General features: G+C 38.1%; 1 protein-coding gene across 5 annotated transcripts in view; it reads left to right on the forward strand.

Annotated features, from left to right (window-relative positions):
• Positions 1–23847, forward strand: part of GNB4 (G protein subunit beta 4) — a 72366-nt gene that overhangs the window by 43408 nt on the left and 5111 nt on the right. For 4 of the 5 annotated variants that reach the window (XM_055568986.1, XM_055568985.1, XM_055568987.1 and 1 more), the window contains 7 exons: positions 8329–8367; positions 9059–9165; positions 11991–12054; positions 13716–13878; positions 14919–14985; positions 15093–15294; positions 21021–21237. In XM_055568986.1, coding sequence (XP_055424961.1) covers positions 8329–8367; positions 9059–9165; positions 11991–12054; positions 13716–13878; positions 14919–14985; positions 15093–15294; positions 21021–21237 — 859 coding nt within the window. The remainder of the gene's footprint in view (positions 1–8328; positions 8368–9058; positions 9166–11990; positions 12055–13715; positions 13879–14918; positions 14986–15092; positions 15295–21020; positions 21238–23847) is intronic. The other variant, XM_055568989.1, reaches the window with a different exon arrangement.

Genomic DNA, 23847 nt, shown 5'->3' on the forward strand with positions numbered 1-23847 from the left:
TATCTTCCTTTTAATAATTCTTTTCAGTTTGTGTAAAAATTTAAGGTCTCTTTGAAATACTTAATACTTAAGCATAAATACCTGATAACCGGTAGGGAATTTGCTTTTAATATAAAAATATAGATGTGATTTATTATATAAAGAGTTATTTTCCTGACATCATATCTTTTTATCATGTTAGAGCTAAAGTATTTCATTTCTAATAGCATCTGTATATAGTATACTTGCAAAATATTTTAAAGAAGTGTTATATTTTTTTAATTAAAAATTTTAATTAAATTTTTATTTAATTAAATAAATTAAAATTTAATTTATTCAGTGTATTTAAATTATTTATTTAAAAATTTAATTAAATTTTTAATTGAGATGTAGTTGTACACTATTTTGTTTCAGATGTATAGTGTAGTGATTCATAACTTTTACAGGTTATATTCTATTTATAATTATTATAAAATATTAGTTCTATTCCTTGTGTTGTACAATGCATCCTCATAACTTATTTATTTTATACATAGTAGTTTACACCTCTTTATTTTCGGCACGTATCTTGTCCCTCTCTCCTTTCTTCTCCCCACTCAGTTCAGTCAGTTCAGTCTCTCAGTCGTGTCTCTTTGCGACCCTGTGGACTGCAGCACACCAGGCCTTCTTGTCCATCACCAACTCCGGGAGTTTACCCAAGCTCATATCCATTGAGTTGGTGATGCCATCCAACCATCTCATCCTCTGTCATCCCCTTCTCCTCCCGCCTTCAATCTTTCCCAGCATCAGAGTCTTTTCAAATGAGTCAGTTCTTCACATGAGATGGCCAAAGTACTGGAGTTTCAGCTTCAACATCAGTCCTTCCAGTGAATGTTCAGGACTGATCTCCTTTAGGATGGACTGGTTGGATCTCCTTGCTGTCCAGGGTCCTCTCAAGAGTCTTCTCCAACACCACAGTTCAAAAGCATCAATTCTTTGGCGCTCAGCTTTCTTTATAGTCCAGCTCTCACATCCACACATGACTACTGGAAAAACCATAGCCTTGACTAGATGGACCTTTGTTGGCAAATAGTAATATGTCTGCTTTTTAATATGCTGTCTAGGTTGATCATAACTTTCCTTCCAAGGAGTAAACGTCTTTTAATTTCATGGCTGCAGTCACCATCTGCAGTGATTTTAGAGCCCCCAAAAATAAAGTCTGCTGCTGTTTCCACTGTTTCGCCATCTATTTCCCATGAAGTGCTGGGACCAGATGCCATGATCTTAGTTTTCTGAATGTTGAGCTTTAAGCTAACTTTTTTGCTCTCCTCTTTCCCTTTCATCACAAGGCTCTTTAGTTCTTCTTCACTTTCTGCCATAAGGGTGGTGTCATCTGCATACCTGAGGTTATTGATATTTCTCCTGGCAATCTTGATTTCAGCTTGTGCTTCATGCAGCCCAGTGTTTCTCATGATGTACTCTGCATATAAGTTAAATAAGCAGGGTGACAATATACAGCCTTGACATACTCTTTTTCGTATTTGGAACCAGACTGTTGTTCCGTGTCCAGTTCTAACTGTTGCTTCCTGACCTGCATACAGATTTCTCAAGAGGCAGGTCAGGTGGTCTGGTATTCCCATCTCTTTCAGAATTTTCCACAGTTTGTTGTGATCCACACAGTCAAAGGCTTTGGCGTAGTCAATAAAGCAGAAATAAATGTTTTTCTGGAACTCTTGCTTTTTCGATGATCCAGCGGATATTGGCAATTTGATCTCTGGTTCCTCTGCCTTTTCTAAAACCAGCTTGAACATCTGGAAGTTCACAGTTCACATACTGTTGAAGCCTAGCTTGGAGAATTTTGAACATTACTAGTGTGTGAGATGAGTGCAATTGTGCAGTAGTTTGAGCATTCTTTGGCATTGCCTTTCTTTGGGATTGGAATGAAAACTGACCTTTTCCAGTCCTGTGGCCACTGCTGAGTTTTTCAAATTTGCTGGCATATTAACTGACCTTTTCCAGTCTTGTGGCCACTGCTGAATTTTCCAAATTTGCTGGCATATTGAGTGCAGCACTTTCACAGCATCATCTTTTAGGATTTGAAATAGCTCAGCTGGAATTCCATCACCTCCACTAGCTTTGTTCATAGTGATGCTTCCTAAGGCCCACTTGACTTTGCATTCCAAAATGTCTGGCTCTAGGTGAGTGAACACGCCATCATGATTATCTGGGTCGTGAAGATCTTTTCTGTACAGTTCTCCTGTGTATTCTTGCCACCTCTTCTCCCCACTAGTAACTGCTAATTTGTTCTCTACATTTGTTAGTCTTCCTTTTTGTTGTATTCACTAGTTTGTTTTATTCTTTAGATTACACATATAAGTGATATCATACAGTGTTTCTCTGGCTTATTTCACTTAGCATGATACCATCCAAGTCCACCCGTATTGTTGCAAATGGCAAAATTTCATTCTTTTTTGTGACTGGGTAGTATTCCATTATATGTGTATATGTGTTTGTGTGTAATTTCTTTATGCATCATCTGTTGTTGGGCATTTAAATTGTTTTCATATCTTGGCAATGATAAAGAATGCTGCTGTGAACATTGGGATACATGTATCTTTTTAAAGTAGTGTTTTCAGGGGTTTTTTTTGATAAATACTCAGGAATGGAATTGCTGAGCCAAGTGGTGTGTCTGTTTTTAGTTTTAGTTTAATTTTATTGTTGGGGTATGTTGATTTACAATGACCGTGTTAATTTCAGGTATACAGCAAACTGATTATCTTTCTGTCAGGTTGGTTTATTTCTCTCCCTCTCTTCTTATCTCATTGCAACAAAAATTTGGAATCGTAGACTAAATGGTTGAAAACAACAGGGAAGTTACACCTCAGTTACAGCCCAAGCAGACAGAACTTTTATTAAAAACAGACACTCCCTAGACATGGGAGCAGGCTGACCCCAGAGAAGTAGAAAGGTTTCCCTTTTTTATACTTCCTCTCTCCTCCTTTTGGTTTTGCCCAATGCAAAATAGGGCTTTAACCACCACCAGTCAGGAAAGGGAATGCAAATGGACATATTCAAGTCTGACTGACAGTTGCACGTTATATAACAGGCTCTGCTGTGCATGTCTTCCTGTAATTCAGTCTGTTGTTACCAGATGTATGTATGTATGGAACATTAATAAATCCTTAATGGCTTCCTAGCTGCCTAAGGTTACTTGAGTAAGCCCCTGTGGTTAGTTTGTATCCACTGTGTGCCTAAGGCACTTGTGAGAAGTTGGAAAAGTCACTGTGGTTATTTTTGTAGTCTATCTGTGAGCTCCCCTGGGCATGTCTGGGATGGGGTTTAAAGGTTAGCTTGCATCCTTTTCACCTAGGCCACCCATCGCTCATGCCTAACTTCCTACTTAACATATCCAATCATTTTAAGATTCTTTTCCCATATAGGTTATTACAGAATAGTGAGTAGAGATTTGAGTGTTATGCAGTAGGTCTTTGTTGATGATCTAGTTTATATGTAGTGTGTATATACGGAGAAGGCAATGGCACCCCACTCCAGTACTCTTGCCTGGAAAATCCCATGGACGGAGGAGCCTGGTAGGCTGCAGTGAGTTGGACACCACTGAGCGACTTCACTTTCACTTTTCACTTTCATGCATTGGAGAAGGAAATGGCAACCCACTCCAGTGTTCTTGCCTGGAGAATTCCAGGGACAGGGGAGCCTGGTGGGCTGCTGTCTATGGGGTCGCACAGAGTCGGACACGACTGAAGCAACTTAGCAGCAGCAGCAGCAGTGTGTATTTTTAATCTGAAACTCCTAATTTATCCCTGTCCCTTCATCTTTCCTGTTTGGGAAGCATACATTTTTTTTTTAAGTCTGTGAGTCTTTTTCTGTTTAGTAAATAGGTTCATCTGTAATTTTTTTTTTTTTTTTTTTTTTTAGGCCAGGCTCTGTGTGGCATGCATGATCTTAATTCCCTGACCAGGGATTGAACCCATGTCCCCTGAAGTGAACAATCAGAGTCCTAACCACTGGACCGCCAGGGGATTCCCTGTAATCTTTTTAGGTTCCACATATGAGTAATTATCATACAATATTTGTCTTTCTCTGACTTAATTCACTTAGTATGATAATCTCTAGGTCCATTGTTGTTGTTGCAAATGGCCTTATTTCAGTGTTTGTTATGGATGAATAATACTCCATTGTACATATATGTACCATCTCTTCTTTATCCATTTATCTATTGATGGACATCTAGGTTGTTTCCATGTGTTGGCTGTTGTACATGGTGCTGCAGTGAACATTGACATGCCTGTGTCTTTTAAAAATTTTATTCATTTTTGACTGCACTGGGTCTTCGTTGCTGTGTGCAGGCTTCTTCTCTAGCTGTGGCGAGCAGGGGCTGCTATCTAGTTGCAGTGTGTGGGCTTCTCACTGTGGTGGCTTCTCTTGTGGAGCATAGTGGTAGCTTACGGTGATCCGAACGATGTCGGATTCGTGATCTCCAAAGATTTAACTTCAGGACCAGGGACCAGGCTAGATCACTCAGGAGCTTTTGTGTAGCAGACTTTTATTAAAGTATAAAAGGGGACAGAGAAAACTGACATAGACATCAGAAGGGGGACAGAGAGTGCCTTGCTTCGCCTAGTCTTTGCAAGGGAGCTTTATACCTTGTTACAATCAAGGGTTTTACCAGACCCACTCCCACAATATAAGATAACAGGATTAGAACTAACAATAGAAAGATCTTACCAGACCCACGCCCACAATATACATTTTAACAAGATTAGTGAGAAGGTCCTTGCTAAGGAGAAACATGTCCTTAAGCAAGATACATTGTTATATTGACTAATACAAAGCAATGTAGAAAAAAAAGTCCTTTCCTCCTCCTTGAGAACCTCAGACCCCCTTTCTCCTATTCAAGGGCCCTGGACCTTTTCCTCCTCAAGGGCCCCAGACTACTTATCAACCTACCTAAGGATGAGCTTTGAGATTGGAATGAAAACTGACCTCTTCCAGCCCGGTGGCCACTGCTGAGTTTTCATTCCAATCCCAAAGAAAGGCAGTGCCAAAGAATGTTCAAACTACCATACAGTTGCACTCGTCTCACACGCTAGTAAAGTAATGCTCAAAATTCTCCAAGTTAGGCTTCAGCAATACATGAACGGTGAACTTCCAGATGTTCAAGCTGGATTTAGAAAAGGCAGACAACCCAGAAATCAAATTGCCAACATCCGCTGGATCATCAAGAAAGCAAGAGAGTTCCAGAAAAACATCTATTTCTGCTTTATTGACTATGCCAAAGCCTTTAACTGTGTAGATCACAACAAACTGTGAAAAATTCTTCAAGAGATGGGAATACCAACCACCTTACCTGCCTCCTGAGAAATCTGTATGTAGAACTGGACACGGAACAACTGACTGGTTCCAAATAGGGAAAGGAAGGAGTATGTCAAGGCTGTATATTGTCACCCTGCTTATTTAACTTATATGCAAAGTACATCTTGCAAAATGCTGGGCTGGATGAAGCACATGCTGGAAGCAAGATTGCTTGGAGAAATATCAATCTAAGATATTTAGATCAAACTAAGATCATGGCATCTGGTCCCATAACTTAATGGCAAATGGATGGCTAAACAATGAAAACAATGAGAGACTTTATTTTGGGGGGGCTCCAAAATCACTGCGGATGGTGGCTGCAACCATGAAATTACAAAACGCTTGCTCCTTGTAAGGAAAGCTATGACCAACCTAGACAGCATATTAAAAAGCAGAGACATTACTTTGCTGACAAAGGTCTGTCTAGTCAAAGCTATGGTTTTTCCAGTAGTCATGTATGGATGTGCGAGTTGAACTATAAAGGTGAGCACTGAAGAATTGATGCTTTTGAACTGTGGTGTTGGAGAAGACTCTTGAGAGTCTCTTGGACTACAAGGAGATTAAACCAGTCAATCCTAAAGGAAATCAGTCCTGAATATTCATTGGAAGGACTGATGCTGAAGCTGAAGCTCCAATACTTTGGCCACCTGATGTGAAGAACTGACTGACTCATTGGAAAAGACCCTGATGCTGGAAAAGATTGAAGGCGGGAGGAGACGGGGACGACAAAGGATGAGATGGCTGGATGGCATCACTGACTCGATGGCCATGAGTTTGAATAAGCTCCGGGAGTTGATGATGGGCTGGGAAGCCTGGTGTGCCGCAGTCTGTGGGGTCGCAGAGAGTCAGACATGACTGAGCGACTGAACTGAACTGAAGGATGAGCTCTCTCAATAGGGTGCACGAGCTTCGGTAGTTGCTGCACGCAGGCTCGGTAGTTGTGGCACACGGGCTTAGTTACCTCTTGGCATGTAGAATCTTCCCAGAGCAGGGACTGATCCCATGTCCCCTGCAGTGGTGGGTGAATTCTTAACTGCTGAACACCAGGGAAGTCTTGCATGTATCTTTTTGAATTATGATTTTCTCTGGATATATGTCTAGGAGTGGAATGCTTGAATATTTGCTAGTTCTATTTTTAGTTTTTTAAGGAACCTCCATACTGTTCTCTTTGGTGGCTGTACCAATTTATATTCTCACCAACAGTGTGGGAGGGTTCCCTATTCTCCACACCCACGTCAGCATTCATTGTTTGTGGATTTTTTATGATGGCCTTTCTTAACTCGTGTGAGGTGGTATCTCATTTTAGTTTTGATTTGCATTTCTCTAAAAATTAATGTACAACAAACGAGGCAAGAATATACAGTGGAGAAAAGACAGTCTCTTCAATAAGTGGTGCTGGGAAGACTTGAACAGCTACATGAAAAAGAATGAAATTAGAACATTCTCTAACACAAGTGGGACCTAATTAAATTGAAAAGTTTTGTACAGCAAAAGAAGCCATAAAACAAAAGACAACCCACAGCATGGGAGAAAATATTTATGAATGAAGCAGTCAACATGGGATTAATCTCCAAATTACATAAAGTTCTCTTATAGCTCAATATCAAAGAAATGAACAACCCATGAAAATGGTGAAAGATCTAAATAGCAATTTCTCCAAAGAAGACAGAGAGATGGCTAAAAAGGCACATGATAAGATGGTCAACATTGCTAAGTATTAGAGAAATGCAGATCACAACTACAGTGAGGTATTATCTCGTAACAGTCAGAATGGCCATCATCAAAAAATCTACAAACAACAAATGCTATAGAAGGTATGGAGAAAAGAGAACACTTCTTCACTGTTGGTGGGAAGGTAAATGTTCCATAAATACCAGTTCAGTCCATTTGATCTAATGTGTCATTTAAGGCCTCTTTTTCCTTATTGATTCTCTATCTGGATGACCTGTCCATTGCTGTAATTGAGGTGTTAAAGTTCCCAATGATGATTGTGTTACTGTCGACTTCTCCTTTTATGACTGTTAGCATATTTGGCTTATTTGTTGAAGTTTTCCTATGTTGGGTGCATTTATATTTACAATTATTGTGTCTTCTTCTTGGATTGATCCCTTGATCATTATGTAGTGTCCTTCTTTGTCTCTTGTAACAGTCTATATTTTAAAGTCATTTTCTTTGACTTAAATATAATTCATGATACCATAATACTCCTGCAAGAGAGCATGGGCAGAATATTCTCTGACATAAATCATAACAATGTTTTCTTAGGTCAGTCTCCTAAAGCAATAGAAGTAAAACCCAAAATAAACAGATGAGATGTAAACATAATTACCATCTCACCCACCAAGTCTACTTTTAGTTGTATGCCCAGGAGAATTGAAAACATACATACACACAAAAACTTGTATATGAGTAATCACGGCATCATTAATCATAAAACCACAAAGTAGAAACAGCATAAATGTCCATCCAGTTAATTAATGGATAAACAAAATGTAATATATTCATACAATGAAATATTAGCCATTAAAAGGAATGAACTACTGACACATGATACAACATGAATGAACCTTCAGAACATTACATGTAAATGAAGGAAGCCATACACACGAAAGTCATGTACTGGTGATTCCATTTGTGTGCATTGTCCTGAATGGGTAAATCCATTAGAAAGTAAATTAGTGATCACCTGGCGGTGGGGGAAGAGGGAATTGCAAAGTATAGGGTTTTCTTTTTTTGGGCGTGGTGAAAATGTTCTGTAGTTCTGTAGTGGTGATGGTTGCCCAGCGTTGTCAATATCCTAACCGTTCCAGCTGCACACGTTAAAAACACTAAAGTGGTTAATTCTATGTTACGTGAATTTTCTCAATAAGCCTTTTAAAAATAAAGATTGTGTAGTACACTAAGGAGTGTATTTCAAATCTACATTTCCAATGAAAACCTTATTTTAAATCATATCTAGGATTTCCATGTCTAAATGTATAATCATCTTTATTTCAGGATGCTAGGAAAGCATGTAATGATGCAACACTTGTTCAGGTAAAGTTTTCTTCCTCAGTTTCTTTTACTAATTTGCATGAAATAGCTTGACAATGATGCAAATGACAGATTCTATTTATTAGTATTTAATTGAAAGAAAAATGAGATCTCTGTTAAAAAGGCTTTGTAATTTGTCAGATGCTGTTCAAGAGCCTTTTAAAACATACTTGTGAAAATGAAAGTCTGTGAAAAAGTAAATACTATAAAAATACGTAGATTCACATAATATACGTTTCTTTTTTACGTAGCTTCTGCTTCTTTTTGATATGCCCTGATTAAGTTTTTTTCCTTATATAAACTATTAGGAAAGTTTCATTTATTAAAATTGCTCATTTTTATTAAGGATATTTTATGTGCTATTTAAATCAAAAATTTGCTTTCTTTAAATAGTTAAAATTATAAATATTTTACTATTTGATCATCTATTAGCTTTTTGTGGCTGTTTTTTTTTTTTTACTAAGGTTGGACGGTATGTCTGTTTTTTTACTTATTAGTCTGCAGAAGATGTTCTTATTGGAAGGTGTGCAAATAAATCTACTTTTTCTTGAGCATCATAGGAATTATTTATATTTAAATATCTTCAGTAACTGTCCATTTATTTTATGTCTACTTTAGTGCCAGTTAATTGTTTCTGCTTTATTTTTTGAGCTGTGTCTAAGCTAAAGAATAACATTCTCATCACTTCCTAAAGATCACGTCAAATATGGATTCCGTGGGTCGAATACAGATGCGAACGAGACGTACGCTGAGGGGTCACCTAGCTAAAATCTATGCTATGCACTGGGGATATGATTCAAGGTTTGTACCTGCCATTTTCAAACTGCCTGCAAAATTATTTCGTTGACTCATCACTTGCATTTTCCATTAGAAACAACCTATATCTATGAAGTGTTTGAAAAAAAATGCATCTAATATGACTGCTTTGCTCTTAATAAAAATTTTCATTGACACTTTAAAAGTTTAGAAACCTTTAATATGGAAAAGAAATTTACCTGTCAGAAATACCCTTTATTGAATGATTTAGGAAAAGTGTTTAGGATTTCTTTTCTTTGCACTGGGATATTATACTTTGTTTTTTAACATGTCATGGTAGTTTTATTGCATAATAAACATTGAAATTTCAGGTAATAAAGAAATATTTGTTGAATATTGCTGTGTACAAGTTACCAGATATTGCTATAATTTATTCATTACCTAAATTCATGAAGGAAGGAATTACAAAAAGACATTTTCATTGAATACATCTTTTATTCCCCAGCCACACCCTACAAGTGTGTGTGTAGTGAGAGTGCATGCGCACACACACACAGCAGCCATCTGGATTGCAGTTGAATGGCTGGTCATGACTTGGTCACAGGGTTACAGTATGGTCTGTGCATTTTCCAGAGTATCTGACAATACTCCACAGTGTCTAACCCTGCTTCCATAATGGTTGACTTGTTCCTTTGATTTGGTCCATCTAATTGGGAAAATTTCTTAACTAAGAAATTATTTTGGGGGACTTTCCTGGTGGTCCAGTGGCTAAGACTCTGCACATCCAATGCAGAGGGCCCAGGTTAGATCCCTGATTAGGGAAGTAGATCCCACAGGCTACAACTAAAAGTTCGCATGCCACAACTAAAGAGCTTGCATGCTGCAACAAAGATCAAAGATCCCCTCTGCCACAGCTAAGACCTGGCATAGCCAAATAAATAAAAATTTATACCTGTGGCAGATTCATGTTGATGTATGGCAAAACCAATACAATATTGTAATTAACCTCCAATTAAAATAAATAAATTTATATTTTAAAAATTAATTTTAAAAAATTTATTTATTTATTATCATCCTTGGCTGTGCTGGGTTTTGTTGCTGCATGGGCTTTTCTCCAGTCGTGGTGACCGGGGCTTCTCTTCATTGCAGCGTGTGGGCTTCTCACTGCGGTGGCTTCTCGTTGCAGAGCACAGGCTCTAGGGCGTGGAGGCTTCAGTACTTGGAGCTCTCAGGCTCTGGAGCACAAGCTCGGTAGTTGTGGTGCGTGGGCTTAGTTGCTCTGTGGCCTGTGAAATGTTCCCTGATGAGGGATTGAACCCATGTCTCCTGCATTGGCAGGTGGATTCTTTACCACTGAGCCACTGGGGAAGCCCAACCAATTTTTAATAGACGTTGCACATTTTTTTCTCTTCTTCCAGGAGAATCTAAAAATGTTGCTACCTGTCAGCATATATCTCAGTATAAATAGGATTCTTGAATACAGTAATATAGAACTTGTGCCTCTTCGGAGGGGATAAATGAAAGTATATAACTAACAACCGATGTAAAGCTAAGCCAAATGTTTTTTTTTCCTTAAATTTAACATAAGAAGTAATCTAACCATTGAGATAGCAAATACATAACTCAAAATACAATCACTTGAAAATGTTAATGGTTCTTACTTAAAATTTCCTCAAGACTGTTAATCTTCATAGAACACGAAATGTCAGCAAAGCACCTGTCTGACCTTGCCTTTCTGCTCATTCTGATTATCAGCCTGTTGCTTAACTTTTTTCTCAACTCAGTGCTGATGATAGCAATTGTTTTAAAAAAGCTTTAGTTCCATCCCATACCCTGTGGTTGTATCTGCCCTTTCATGAAACTTACAGTGATGACTACGTAAGAACCTGATAACGTTATTTACCTGTAGTGAAGGGAAATGGGTGGCTGAGTGATGGGAACACAGAACGTGATTCTTTTCACTGTATATCTATCCTTTTGTATCTTTTGAATTTTATACCATAGTGAAAAATAAAATTCCAAAAGAAAACAAAAAATCCAGTGGCCTGTAACTTCAGTCAAGAGTTCCTAATTAGCCTGGCAGACAGAGCTTTCTGCTGTTTAAGCCCAGTCTGCTTTTCCCAACTGTTTTTTCCATTTCTTATGAAGTCTGTGTAACTGGGAAATTCACAGACCTTGAAACACCCGTTGTATTTTTCCACCTCTTGCCATGGAACTTGCCCTCTTTATAGAATACAGATTTCTCCAGCTTTCAAAATTCCGTTTTTCAAGACGTGTTTTTTGCCAGGCTACTTGAGTAACTCAGAGTAACTCAGTAGTTATTTGTCCCTCATTTGTTTTCCTCTGGCCTTTATTTTATACTACTCCTTTGACTATTTTCACTTACCTAATTTATTTTAGTAAATATCCTATTTCCACCAGATGGTAGAGGCCCCAAGGGTAGGAGGTATCGCCTATATTGTGCCATTAACACAGCCTTTCCGTCACAGGCTCTCTATTGATATTTTTAGATTGAATGAAACATGGTTGTTAGACTTACATGTACTTCATTGTCATTATATTTAAGTCAGTACATTCTAAGCCAGTCAACTAAGAGCTACCAGAATCGTGAATAATACCTAGAATGTTGTCACCATGAAAAAGTTGAATCATAACCAGAGACATTTTTAGTAAAATTTCTAAAAAATTTTAATGTTGACAATTTTTGGCATGCAGAATATATTTTTTAAGTTGAGAATGTTTCCTGGTATCAAGTTTTTTGTTAGAAAAATTATATTTGTCTTTTCTGAACTGTTCTACATTAATGCAATGCATAATTAAACTACTTTTTTCCTCTAAGTGTCACCTTATTTTTGTGTTTGCTCCTCTAGGCTACTAGTCAGTGCTTCCCAAGATGGAAAATTAATTATTTGGGATAGCTATACAACAAATAAGGTAGAATTTTTTAATCATCCTCTTATATAACCTTTTATTTGGTTTGATAAACCAATTCTTTCCTTTATTCTATTACTTCAAGGTTATACTTTCTTCCTGGGATAAATTTATTCCATTAATTTTTACTTAGGTCCTCTCTTTAGGCCTAGTATTTGCTTTTAATATTTGCTGCTGCTGCTAAGTTGCTTCAGTCGTGTCCAACTCTGTGCGACCCCATAGACGGCAGCCCACCAGGCTCCCCCGTCCCTGGGATTCTCCAGGCAAGAACACTGGAGTGGGGTGCCATTTCCTTCTCCAATGCATGAAAGTGAAAAATGAAAGTGAAGTTGCTCAGTCGTGTCCAACTCCTAGCGACCCCATGGACTGCAGCCTACCAGGCTCCTCTATCCATGGGATTTTCCAGGCAAGAGTATTGGAGTGGGGTGCCATTGCCTTCTCCAATATTTAGCCCTTTTTTAATTCCCAAAGACAACTCTAGGAATATAGTTCAATGTGTCTTGAGTCCCATATTTCATACTCAAATATTAAAAGATAGTGTGCATCAGTTTTATATATAAATGATTTTTGTAAAGTTCCCATTTCCTAATGTGACAGTGACTTATAGTTTTTATTTTTAGTTGTGGATAAGCTGGAATGTTAGGCATTGATTTGTGTTCTGTGCTGTTCAGAAGATTGAATAGGTTGGAGGCAGATTACAACTTGTTTAGATCCCTTGGTGGTAAAAACTAGTGGGTTCTTCTAATGTCTCCTGGAAAGAATTCCTGATGTAGAGTTGTTGAGTGGTAGTGGAAAAGTTCCAAGAAAACACTCACAAGTCAAATACTTTTAGATCCTACATACACTTATACCACTGTTTCCATTAAAGATTTAAAAGTACTATTTTGTGAGGCAAACAGTAACTTCAGCCTGGTTGAGAATTTAAAAGCTACCTAGGATAGATTTGTAATATAATAGTTTTCTTAGTTTTTTGGTGTCAATCAGTGACTGTCAGCAATATTTTCCTAAAATGAAAAATACTCTTTTGGGTTAAGTGAGAGCATAGTAATCACACAATATGTTGATTCTGTGTCTGGGAGATTTAACCTTGATGTTCCCATTCACATTAAACTGTGCTACCTGATTTGCAAATGCTTGGTGTTGGGTAATACGACATCAGACAATGGTGTGAGTAGATCAGTGCAAACTATTACCATTGTTCAAATTCAAGCCTAGAATATGAGTTATTAGAAAAACATAGCTCTTCATGGAAGGACCATTCTATTCAACTCCAGTTCTTATATTGTTCAGTGTTCTGTTGTAGGAAATTCCTCTTGTACACTACTGCAAAAAGCCAAGAATTTTTTTTTTTTTAACATTTTACACTTAATATTTCAAACAGCTCTATTAGTGTTGAAACATTCTGTCTTTGTTCTTTCTAAAAGAATACTTTCTGAAAAGAGCACTTAAATCCAAATGATTTGCAATAGAAAATATAATGGGCATTTTAGTGTGCGTTGTGTTTTTTTTTTTTTTATTAGTTTCTCAGATCATTGTATTCTTTATTTTACTTGGCTTATTTTTAAGCTATATTTATGTTTGAGTAATATCTGCTTCACTGTAAATAGGTTTGAAAAATCCATGACTTTTGTAATCTTAGTTTTTCTGTTGTGTTTGTTCTGCAGATGCATGCTATCCCTTTGCGGTCTTCCTGGGTGATGACCTGTGCTTATGCTCCCTCTGGTAATTACGTTGCTTGTGGAGGACTGGACAACATCTGCTCTATATATAACTTAAAAACCAGAGAGGGAAATGTGAGAGTGAGCCGAGAGTTACCGGGTCACACAGGTGAGCTTTGCTACATACTGTCCTTTCCTCCCAAATTTGACTTCTCTGAAGATCAAGGAGGAAGAGGGACAAAAGGGGCTCAACTGACCAAAGGATGCGTGTTAGTCAAGTGAGAATGGAAATTACTGTCAATCTGAGAAGCATTGACTTTTTCTAATTATACAAATGATGACTCTACTTCTCTTTTTATTTTAAAAATAGTATTTTTTAGTAGAAATTACTTATTGCAAAAAATTCAAATAGTAATGAATACAGAAAGAAGCAAATATGATTTTCTTTATTCTCTGCAAACCTATAACAATTATGGCATTTGGATGCTTCATTAGGTAATTGAAAGTGTGTATCAAGATACATTTATGAAGTATTTTTTCACTGTGTGATAATGCATTGCTTGATTAGTGTGCACACCATAGCTCATCAGTATAGTATTTGGTTAGTAGTGTTCATAGGAGTTTGTTGCCACTTACCGGTTTCAGCCTTTCTGAATTCTTGGAAGTACTGTTTGGCTATGCTTTTTATAAAATTTCTATAATGGTCTTCCTCCTGCTATTTCCATATTTTGAAAAACTGGTGAATTTTGAGCATTCGAATCCACCTCTTTTTTTTTTTTTCGAATCCACCTCTTTTTTTTTTTTTTCGAATCCACCTTTTTAATGAAGCTTTCACTGAGGTTTTTAAAGTATTTCTCCAAGGTACATAACCCAGTCTGCTATAGATTATAGATAATATTTGTATTAAGGAGTATCCTTCTCCTAGGTAATTGTAGTAGGTGGAAGGGACTGTGTCTTTTACTCAAGTTTGTAACGTTCATAGTCGTTGACACAGTAAATACCTAAGAGAGGGTTTGTTGGTAAAATAAAGTTGCAGGCAGCACAGAATTGGAAGTTATTAAAAGTAGAACTAAAAAAAAAGTAGAACTATAGATTTTACTAACAAACACTTGTTGCCCAGGTATTATATTTTTAAAATACATATTACTATTTTATATGGTAATCAAATTAATCAGTAATAACCTAACATTTGTTATCTCTATGCTGTAGGCTACTTGTCCTGCTGTCGGTTTTTAGATGATAGCCAAATAGTTACAAGTTCGGGAGACACAACTTGGTAAGTTTACTCCAGAAGATGACCAATGTGAGGCTGAGCGTGGTAGTAGGAATTAGTGTAAGAGGGGAGACCAGTCCTTAATGATTTGTGTCTGTTTTTGACCATAGTGCGTTATGGGACATTGAGACCGCCCAGCAGACCACCGCGTTCACCGGGCATTCTGGAGACGTGATGAGTCTCTCCCTGAGTCCCGACATGAGGACTTTTGTTTCCGGTGCTTGCGATGCCTCTTCAAAATTATGGGATATTCGAGATGGAATGTGCAGACAGTCTTTCACTGGGCATGTGTCGGATATTAATGCTGTCAGTGTAAGTGAACAGCATTCCTAAGGAAAATTTATTGTGCATATGAAGTGTTGAACTCCATAGTATGATTTTAACAACAAATTCATTCCCTTTAAGGATTCTATAAATAATGTGCTCTTAACAACATTTAATCCCCAAATAATAAGAGTTTGATTTTTTTTTTAATGGAAAGGTTTTAATAGGCCTTAGTCTTCATTTGCAGGGGAACAGGAATAAGTTTAATTTCTAGATTTACAGGGCAAGATAATCTTGAACAAAAAAGTGGATCCAGAGTTTCAGCTGTGTTCAGAGGAGAACAGTGTCCTGTATCTCCACAGTCAGGGGAGCAACCCCAAGAGAGAGCAGTCAGGAAGACAGAGGTGGCTATTTAATGTAGAGAGCATAGCTTTTGAAATCCACCAAACCCTGGATTGAATCTTAGTAATCTGGGAATCAGCTGTGTGAGATCAGGTGGGCTACTTAACCTCTGAGCCACACATTCCTCGATAGGAATAATGCTACCGTGGTGTAGAAACTAAATGAAACAAGATGGATGCTCAGTAAATGGTATAAATTACTTATAAGCTCCTTCATATTAAGGAAAAAACAATTCAGACATGTACCCACAAGTAGATTAAGCCAGATAATAACTCCGTATATATGAGAGTGAATTAGACAATACGTGTATAAATTAAAGCCCAAAGGCATTTTGAATGACAATCAAAATGGTTTATCAGTCAGGATTGAGGGGAGGGGTATTAGAAAGTGGGATACTCCTTGACTTAGGTAAATTGTACTATGCAGATCAGATGTCAGATGTATACAGGTGACTAGATTTTCCAAAAGTACTGTAATTGCTACTGTATATATGTATAAGATGTACTCTGATTTTGCAAGAAGATATTTTTGGGATAAATTTTATTTATCATGTACATATTGAAAGTCACTTTTATATCATCTTTTAGAGAATATCAGAGAAAGTAAAGGCTCTGTGACCTCCACTGCTATTAGGCCAGCCTGGCTTGCAGAGTAGAATTTTAGAGCAGGCACATCCAGTCCTGTCCATCTCACATCCCACCACCTTTATCAAGTTGATGATCTCTTCTGTTCCTAGTTTGCTGCACATTTATCAAGAATGAGTGTTGAAGTTTATCAAATGCCTCTTTTTCATCTATTGAGATGATCATGTGGTTTTTTCTTTCTCAGTCTGCTAAATGGTGAATTTACATGAGTTGAATTTCAAATATTAACCCAACCCTACATTTAGGCTCACTTGCCTATAATACCTCTTCCCTGGTGGCTCAGAGGTTAAAGTATCTGCCTGAAATATGGGAGACCTGGGTTCCATCCCTGGTTCAGGAAGATCCCCTGGAGAAGGAAATGGCAACCCACTCCAGTATTTTTGCCTGGAGAATCCCATGGATGGAGGAGCCTGGTGGGCTACAGTCCATGGGGTCGCCTATAATACATAATCATTTTTTATTTACTGGTGGATTTTGATTTGTTGAAATTTTAAGATTTGCATCCATATTGATAAGTTATGATATGATTTTTCATTTCTTGAGAAATTTTGTTCCCACTTTGGTATTAGCTTAATGCTAGACTCATAGGAGGAACTGGGAAGTTAACACTTTGTGTGGAATTGATAAGATTTCATCCTTAATTGTTTGGTTGACTTTGCTGTCTGCCTAAGGAAGTTTTCTTGTATGAGAAGAAATTTAACTAAAAATTTAATGTCCTAATTAGATTTAGGCCTACTTAAGATATCCATTTCTTCTTGAGTAAGCTTTGGTAGAGTTTGCCTTTCAAGAAATTTGGTTCTGTAACCTGTGTTGTCAGATGTATTAACTTACAGTTGTTCATAATATTCCCTTATTTTTCTTTTGATAGCTATGGAATCTGTAGGGTATCTCATTCATGATATTGGTAACTTGTTTCTTAGTTTTTTCCTGATTGGTCTTGTGGTTGAATTGAATACCTCTAAAAATTTACATGTTGAAGTCCTAAACCCCAGTACCTCAGAATGTGACCTTATTTGAAAATAGCTATTGCAGATGTAATTAATTAGTTGAGTCATCCTGGATTGGGGTCCCCCTTAATCCAATATGACTCTTGCTCTTAGAAAAGGGAAATTTAGAGACAAACACACAGTGTTAACAGTGTGACGAGACATAGGAAGATAGCCAGCCCATCTATAAACCAAGGAGATGGGCCTAACAGATGCTTTTTAGGCCCCAGACACTTTGATTTCAGACTTCTACCCTCCAGACCTATGAAACGATAAATTTCTGTTGTTTAAGCCATTCAGTTTGTGTTCCTTTGTTACAGCAGGTCTAGCAAACTAATGCATTTGGTTAAAGGTTTATCAGGGCTTCCCTGGTAGCTCAGTTGGTAAAGAAGCCACCTACAATGCCAGAGATCCAGGTTTGATCCCTGGCTGGGGAAGATTGCCCTGGAGAAGGAATTGGCAACTCATTCCAGTATTCTTGCCTGGAAAATCCCATGGACAGAGGAGCCTGGTGGGCTACAGTCCATAGGGTCACAGAGAGTCAGACACAACTTTTATCAGTTTTTTTAATTTATCTTCTCAAAGAACCATTTTTTTGGCATCAGAGAGTCTTTGTTTTCTGTTTGATTGATTTTTCACTCTTTATTATTTCTTTTCTTCTGCTTACATGGGTTTTGTTTGCTCTCCTGTTTCTCATTTCTTAAGGCAGAAGCTGGTATCATTGGTGTGAAACCTTTCCTCTTTTCTAATATTGGAACTTAAAGTTGTAAGTTTCTTTCTAAGCATTTCTTTTTGCTACATTCCACAAATTTTGATTCATTTTCATTTAGTGACAGGAGTTATAATTTTCCTTTTGATCTCTTTGACCCGTGGAGTTATTTAGAAGTAGCTTCTATAGTTTTAAATATTTGTGGATTTTTAAGATATCCTTATTTTTGCATTTCCCTGATGATTAGTGATGTTGAGCATCTTTCCGTGTGTCCCTTTGCTGTTTGTATGTCTTCTTTGGGAAAATGTCTATTTAGTTCTCCTGCCTGTATTTTAATCAGATTTTTGGTTTTTTGATACTGAGTTTTGCAGATTTTTTGCATGTTTTGAATATTAACCTTGTTTTGGATATATTGTTTGCAAGTATCTTCTCTGACTTAGTAGGCTGCCTTTTCCTTTTCTCAATAGTTTCTTCATGTGCAAAAGCTTTTTCTAGTTTGATTTAGTTGCATTTGTTTATTTTTGCTTTTGCTTTCCTTGCCTGAGGGTACAGATCCAAAAAATATATTGCTAAGACCTGTGTTAAAGAGCATGTGTGTATTATTGTGTGTTAGTCACTCAGTCGTGTCTGACTCTTTGTTACCCCACGGACTGTAACCTACCTGGCTCCTCTGTCCATGGGATTCTCCAGGCAAGAATACTGGAGCGGGTTGCCATTTCCTTCTCCAGGAGATCTTCTCAACCCAGGGGTCAAACCCTGGTCTCCTGCATCACAGGTAGAGTCTTTACTGCCTGGGAATTCCCTGGAAGTCCAGTGGTTAGGACTCTGTGCTTTCACTGCAAAGGACCTGAGTTTGATCCCTGGTCTGGGAACTAAAATCCCACAGGCCACACAGTATGAGAAAAAAGAAAAAAAGCATACTGCCTATGTTCTAGGAAATTTATGGTTTCAAATTTATACATCTAAGTATTTAATCCATTTGAGTTTATTTTTATATATGGTATGAGAAAGTCATCCAGTTTGATGCTTTTGCATGGAGCTGGCCAGTTTTCCCAACACCATTTATGGTCTTTTCCTCATTGTATATTCTTGCCTCCTTTGTTGTTGACTGTGTGTTTATGGGTTTATTTCTGGGCTATTCTGTTCCATTGATCTGTGTATCTGTTTTAGTGTCAGTAACATAAACTTTGGAGAAGGCAATGGCACCCCACTCCAGTACTCTTGCCTGCAAAATCCCATGGACGGAGGAGCCTGGTAGGCTGAAGTCTATGGGGTCGCTAAGAGTTGGACATGACTGAGCAACTTCACTTTCACTTTTCACTTTCATGCATTGGAGGATGAAATGGCAACCCACTCCAGTATTCTTTCCTGGAGAATCCCAGGGACAGGGGAGCCTGGTGGGCTGCCGTCTATGGGGTTGCACAGAGTCAGACACGACTGAAGCGACTTAGCAGCAGCAACATACACTTTTGATTCCTGTAGCTTTGTAGTATAGTTTGAAATCAGGGCCTGTGATACCTCCAAAAAATTGCTTTATATTTTTAAAAAAGTAAACAATATTAGAAGGAAAATGATAAGCTATATTTACCACAAAGAAAACAAATATATTCTTCATTTTATTCCTGCAGATCAATAGGTCCTAAAAAAGCAATACAGATGACTAGTAGATATATGAAGAAAAGTGATTTCTTCTTTGTAAAAAGTGTTGAGTAGTGCCACAACATCTGAGAAATGAGATCACAAACTAATAATGCATAGTTGTGTGTGTGTGTGTATGTATGTGTGTTTGCATGTGCGCACGTGAGAACATTTAGTATACTGCTAGCTTCACTTTACAGCCTAGCCTAACTGGATGATCTATGTTCTCTTTTATTAAATGTTTCTATTTATTTCTCATAATGAGGTTTTTGGAACATGTCTTTGAGTCCACATACATATATAAATACTATAAATAGTAATATTTGGTTTAAATGTTTTAGTAAAATATATGGAGGATCAGGGGCTTCCCTGGTGACTCAAGGGAAAAGTTTCCACCTGACAAAGCAGGAGATGTGGGTTTGATCCCTGGGTTGGGAGGATCTGGAGAAGGAAGGATTTGCCTGGGAAATTCCATGGACAGAGGAGGCTGGCGGGCTACAGTCCAAGGGGTTGCAAAAAAGTGTCTACGACTTAGTGACTAAACAAAAGCAGAGGACTGGAGCCAGGATTTATTGAATATGTGTCTTGTGCTGAACAGTGGGTTATGGATCCTTTGTGTTATTTCACTCTGCCCTAACCAACATGCTAAAGCTGAAACTAAGGCTACCCAGTGGTAGAGAACCCGCCTGCCAATGCAGGAGACATAAGAGATGCGGGTTTGATCCCTGGGTGAGAAAGATCCCCCGGAGGAGGGCATGGCTACCCCACTCCAGTATTCTTGTCTGGAGAATCCCATGGACAGAGAAGCCTGGTGGACTACAGTCCATAGGGTTGCAGAGAGTCAGACATGACTGAAACGACTTAGCACGCAGCATGCACAAGGCCCAAGTGTTCAGGAATCTTCAGTGCCTAAAATCACTCACCTGATCCAAAGCCAAGTTGAAATTTAAATCTAGGTCTTGTCTTACCCACTCCTGAGAGTCCCCTAGACTACAAGGATATCTATCCAGTCCGTCCTAAAGGAAATCAGTCCTGAGTACTCATTGGAAGGACTGATACTGAAGCTGAAATTCCAATATTTTGGTCACCTGATGCGAAGAACTGACTCATTGGAAAAGACCCTGATGCTGGGAAAGATTGAAGACAGGAGGAGAAGGGGACAATAGAGGATGAGATGGTTGGATGACATCACTGACTCGATGGACAGGAGTTTGAGCAAGTCTGGGAGTTTGTGATGGACAGGGAAGCCTGGTGTGCTGCAGTCCCTGGGGTCGTAAAGAGTCGGACACAAATGAGCTACTGAACAGAACTCTTACCCCAGAGTCCATCATTACACTGCCTTACATAATTTTTGTATACTTCTATGGAGTAAGTGTGTGTTGCTTTTCTTTCTAGTTTTTCCCAAATGGATATGCCTTTGCCACTGGCTCTGATGATGCCACTTGCCGGCTCTTTGACCTTCGTGCAGACCAAGAGTTATTATTGTATTCTCATGACAATATCATCTGTGGGATCACTTCCGTAGCTTTCTCAAAAAGTGGGCGTCTCCTGTTAGCTGGCTATGATGACTTCAACTGTAATGTATGGGACACACTCAAAGGAGATCGTGCAGGTCAGTAAATTGGTACACATTAGTTTTTTATTTTGTCAGGAAACATGAAGTTTCCTATCAGTTGTTCTTGAGGTCTCCTGGATACCCTGGGGAATGGCAACCTAGCAGTTTTCATTCATGGCTGTTGTTAACCTTTGAGTTCAGTTACAGTTCATAAACCGCATTTATGTTTCTATTTTCTAAAGAGTAATATCTGATTATGTGTTTTCATGTTTGGTAAGTTTTGACATAAAGATGAACAGTGAATATAATTTAGTGTGGTCTTCCAGATTACAGTTTGCTTATAATCTGACAGGAAACATTGTAATTGCTATGCATCCTCTTTTTGGTTCAGATCTTATCTAGGAAAGGGCATAGAATCACTGTCTCCTCTTAATCTCATCCTCTGAGTTCTCCCCTGCAGCTTCTGAAATTCTAGCATCAAGTCGTACTGGGGACTGTCATTAATAACAAATTACAGAGTGACTTAAAATGTTTTTTAGAATCAAAATTATATGCAAAGAATCAACTAGGTCTACATGGGTTATTACTGAAACAGCAGTCTTCTGACCTCAACCCATATTTTCTGCTCCTAGAGGTAGCTACTTTTAAGTATTTATTTCTGTATCTTTAAATAACATACCTGTATTGATTTTTTTTTTTAACATTTGGGCATTCTCTCTTGAGGTTTGGCTCATCCTTCCTCCCACCTCAGCTTCCTTCTTCCAATTTCTCCCATGTAGTGAATTCTGTTTAGAACATCAATCAGTCAGTGTTTATTACACACTTAAGAATTTTTAAAACAGTACTTACTGCTGAGCAGTGACGTATGTATGTGACTTCTTTTGTGATGCAGCTTCTTAATATTCTCTAGGGTCAAATTATTAATAGGACTTTAAAATTTTTTGGCTCACATTCTTACTTTTGATGTGCTTCTCATCTCATTACTCTTCCAACTTTCTGCAAGTTTTGCTATGCCTGGAGGTAGATTCATTTCCATCTATCATTCTGAGTATTCAGTGGACCTTTTCGATCTTGAAACACACACTCTCTAGCACTGGGAAGTTTTAGGAGGCTCATTTAATCAGTTGCACAATTTTCTCCTTTATCGTTCTCTTTGTAGGACTCCCATTATTCTGATGTTGGACTTCTTGGACTTTCCTTTGACTTTATTAGTTTCTCTATTTTCCATCTGTCTTTTTTTGCCTATATGTTCTGGGAGAAATCCTTGCCTTTTCTTTCCATGAACCATCTGTTAAGCTTTGGTTTTCCATTTTTGCTACCATCTTTTTGAGATTTTTTAAGGGCATTCTTTTTTTCATGAGTAAAAGTCTTTTGTTTCTGTAGGGCTGTTACGAAAGCCTTTCTTGAAGTTTTAAGCATAATCTTTTTGTTTTGCAAGTTGCCTTTTCTCCCCCTTATTTTTTTTTCAGTCTACTATATAGTGTATTTCCTTGAAACTCTGATGATTTTTAGCCTCTTAATTATCCTTAAGAGTGAGGCATTAAAACTGTCTGAAAGCCCTGTGTATGCTTGGGGTGTACTGACAGTAGGCCTCACTGAACAATGATCTGGCTAGGCTTTCATTAGGGAATTTCTGATATGTCTTACGACCTTTTCCTGCCTTGGGTCTGCTGTGTTCTCTGATGTGGATTTTTCGACTTTTCTACCTGGAATCTCTAAGCTGACAGTTTAGGGGCTGATTTCAGGAAGAAAGCTGGAGTGCGAAACAATTAGGAAGTTAACTTTCCGTATTCCCCAGCTTTCAGTAGTTGCACTGATCTCAGCTGTACCTGTTTTCTTCCAGTTAAGACACCTCGTTCTCTCTCTAGCACGTCTCTAGTCTTGTGTTCTGGGCAGGATGATAAATCATCTGACTCTGCAGAGTGAAGGTAGAGACCTGGAGCGTCTAATTGATGCCCAGATGTTTTCTAATGCAGTCTTCGTTTACCCTGTCTTTGCCCCTGTAGTTCCAGAGGTACCTGGTTCCACTAGTTTCTGACCCCTTTGGAGCTTCTGCAGTCATTTTTGTTGTTGTTGTTGTTGGCTTATCAGACCATTTGCTTTGAACTCAGCATCTTGGGGTCCATTAATAATCACCAGCAGCATACAGCTCACAAACTTTTGTTGGCATTGCTCTCGTATCCCTGCTGTCCTTGTGGCTTTGTGTCCTTCCCCTTTTAAGTTCCTGTATAGCTTTGAGGCTTCTCAAGGAGAGGCAGTGTCAGCATTACTAGGGATAATTTTCTACAACCTCTCTTAAGAGACTGCAGAAGAGTTCATGGTTTAGCTGATCACTTTTTTGAGGTATTAGGTGTTTTGCCTGGATTGAATCAGTATCCATAACAAAATAGAAATGTGTTTGTTTTTCATGTTTTTTAACATCTGCTTGAGATTTAGTTTTGCTTTGCTGATAGCTGTTTGGTTTCAGGCTGACTCAACTGGCTACTTTCACCTTAAAATTGAATTGTGACATGAATTGCTAATTCATTCTTCTTTCCAATATGATTTGCAGTATTTAGTCACAATGGTCATTTTTTGTTACTTCAACCCATAATGGTAAATTTGCCTTTTTCCAAACATTGCTATATAGAAGGTACTGCAGAGAATATTAAAGAGTTATACAAGATT

Source organism: Bubalus kerabau, chromosome 2 (genome assembly GCF_029407905.1).
Source record: "Bubalus kerabau isolate K-KA32 ecotype Philippines breed swamp buffalo chromosome 2, PCC_UOA_SB_1v2, whole genome shotgun sequence".
Taxonomy (NCBI): Eukaryota; Metazoa; Chordata; class Mammalia; order Artiodactyla; family Bovidae; genus Bubalus; species Bubalus kerabau.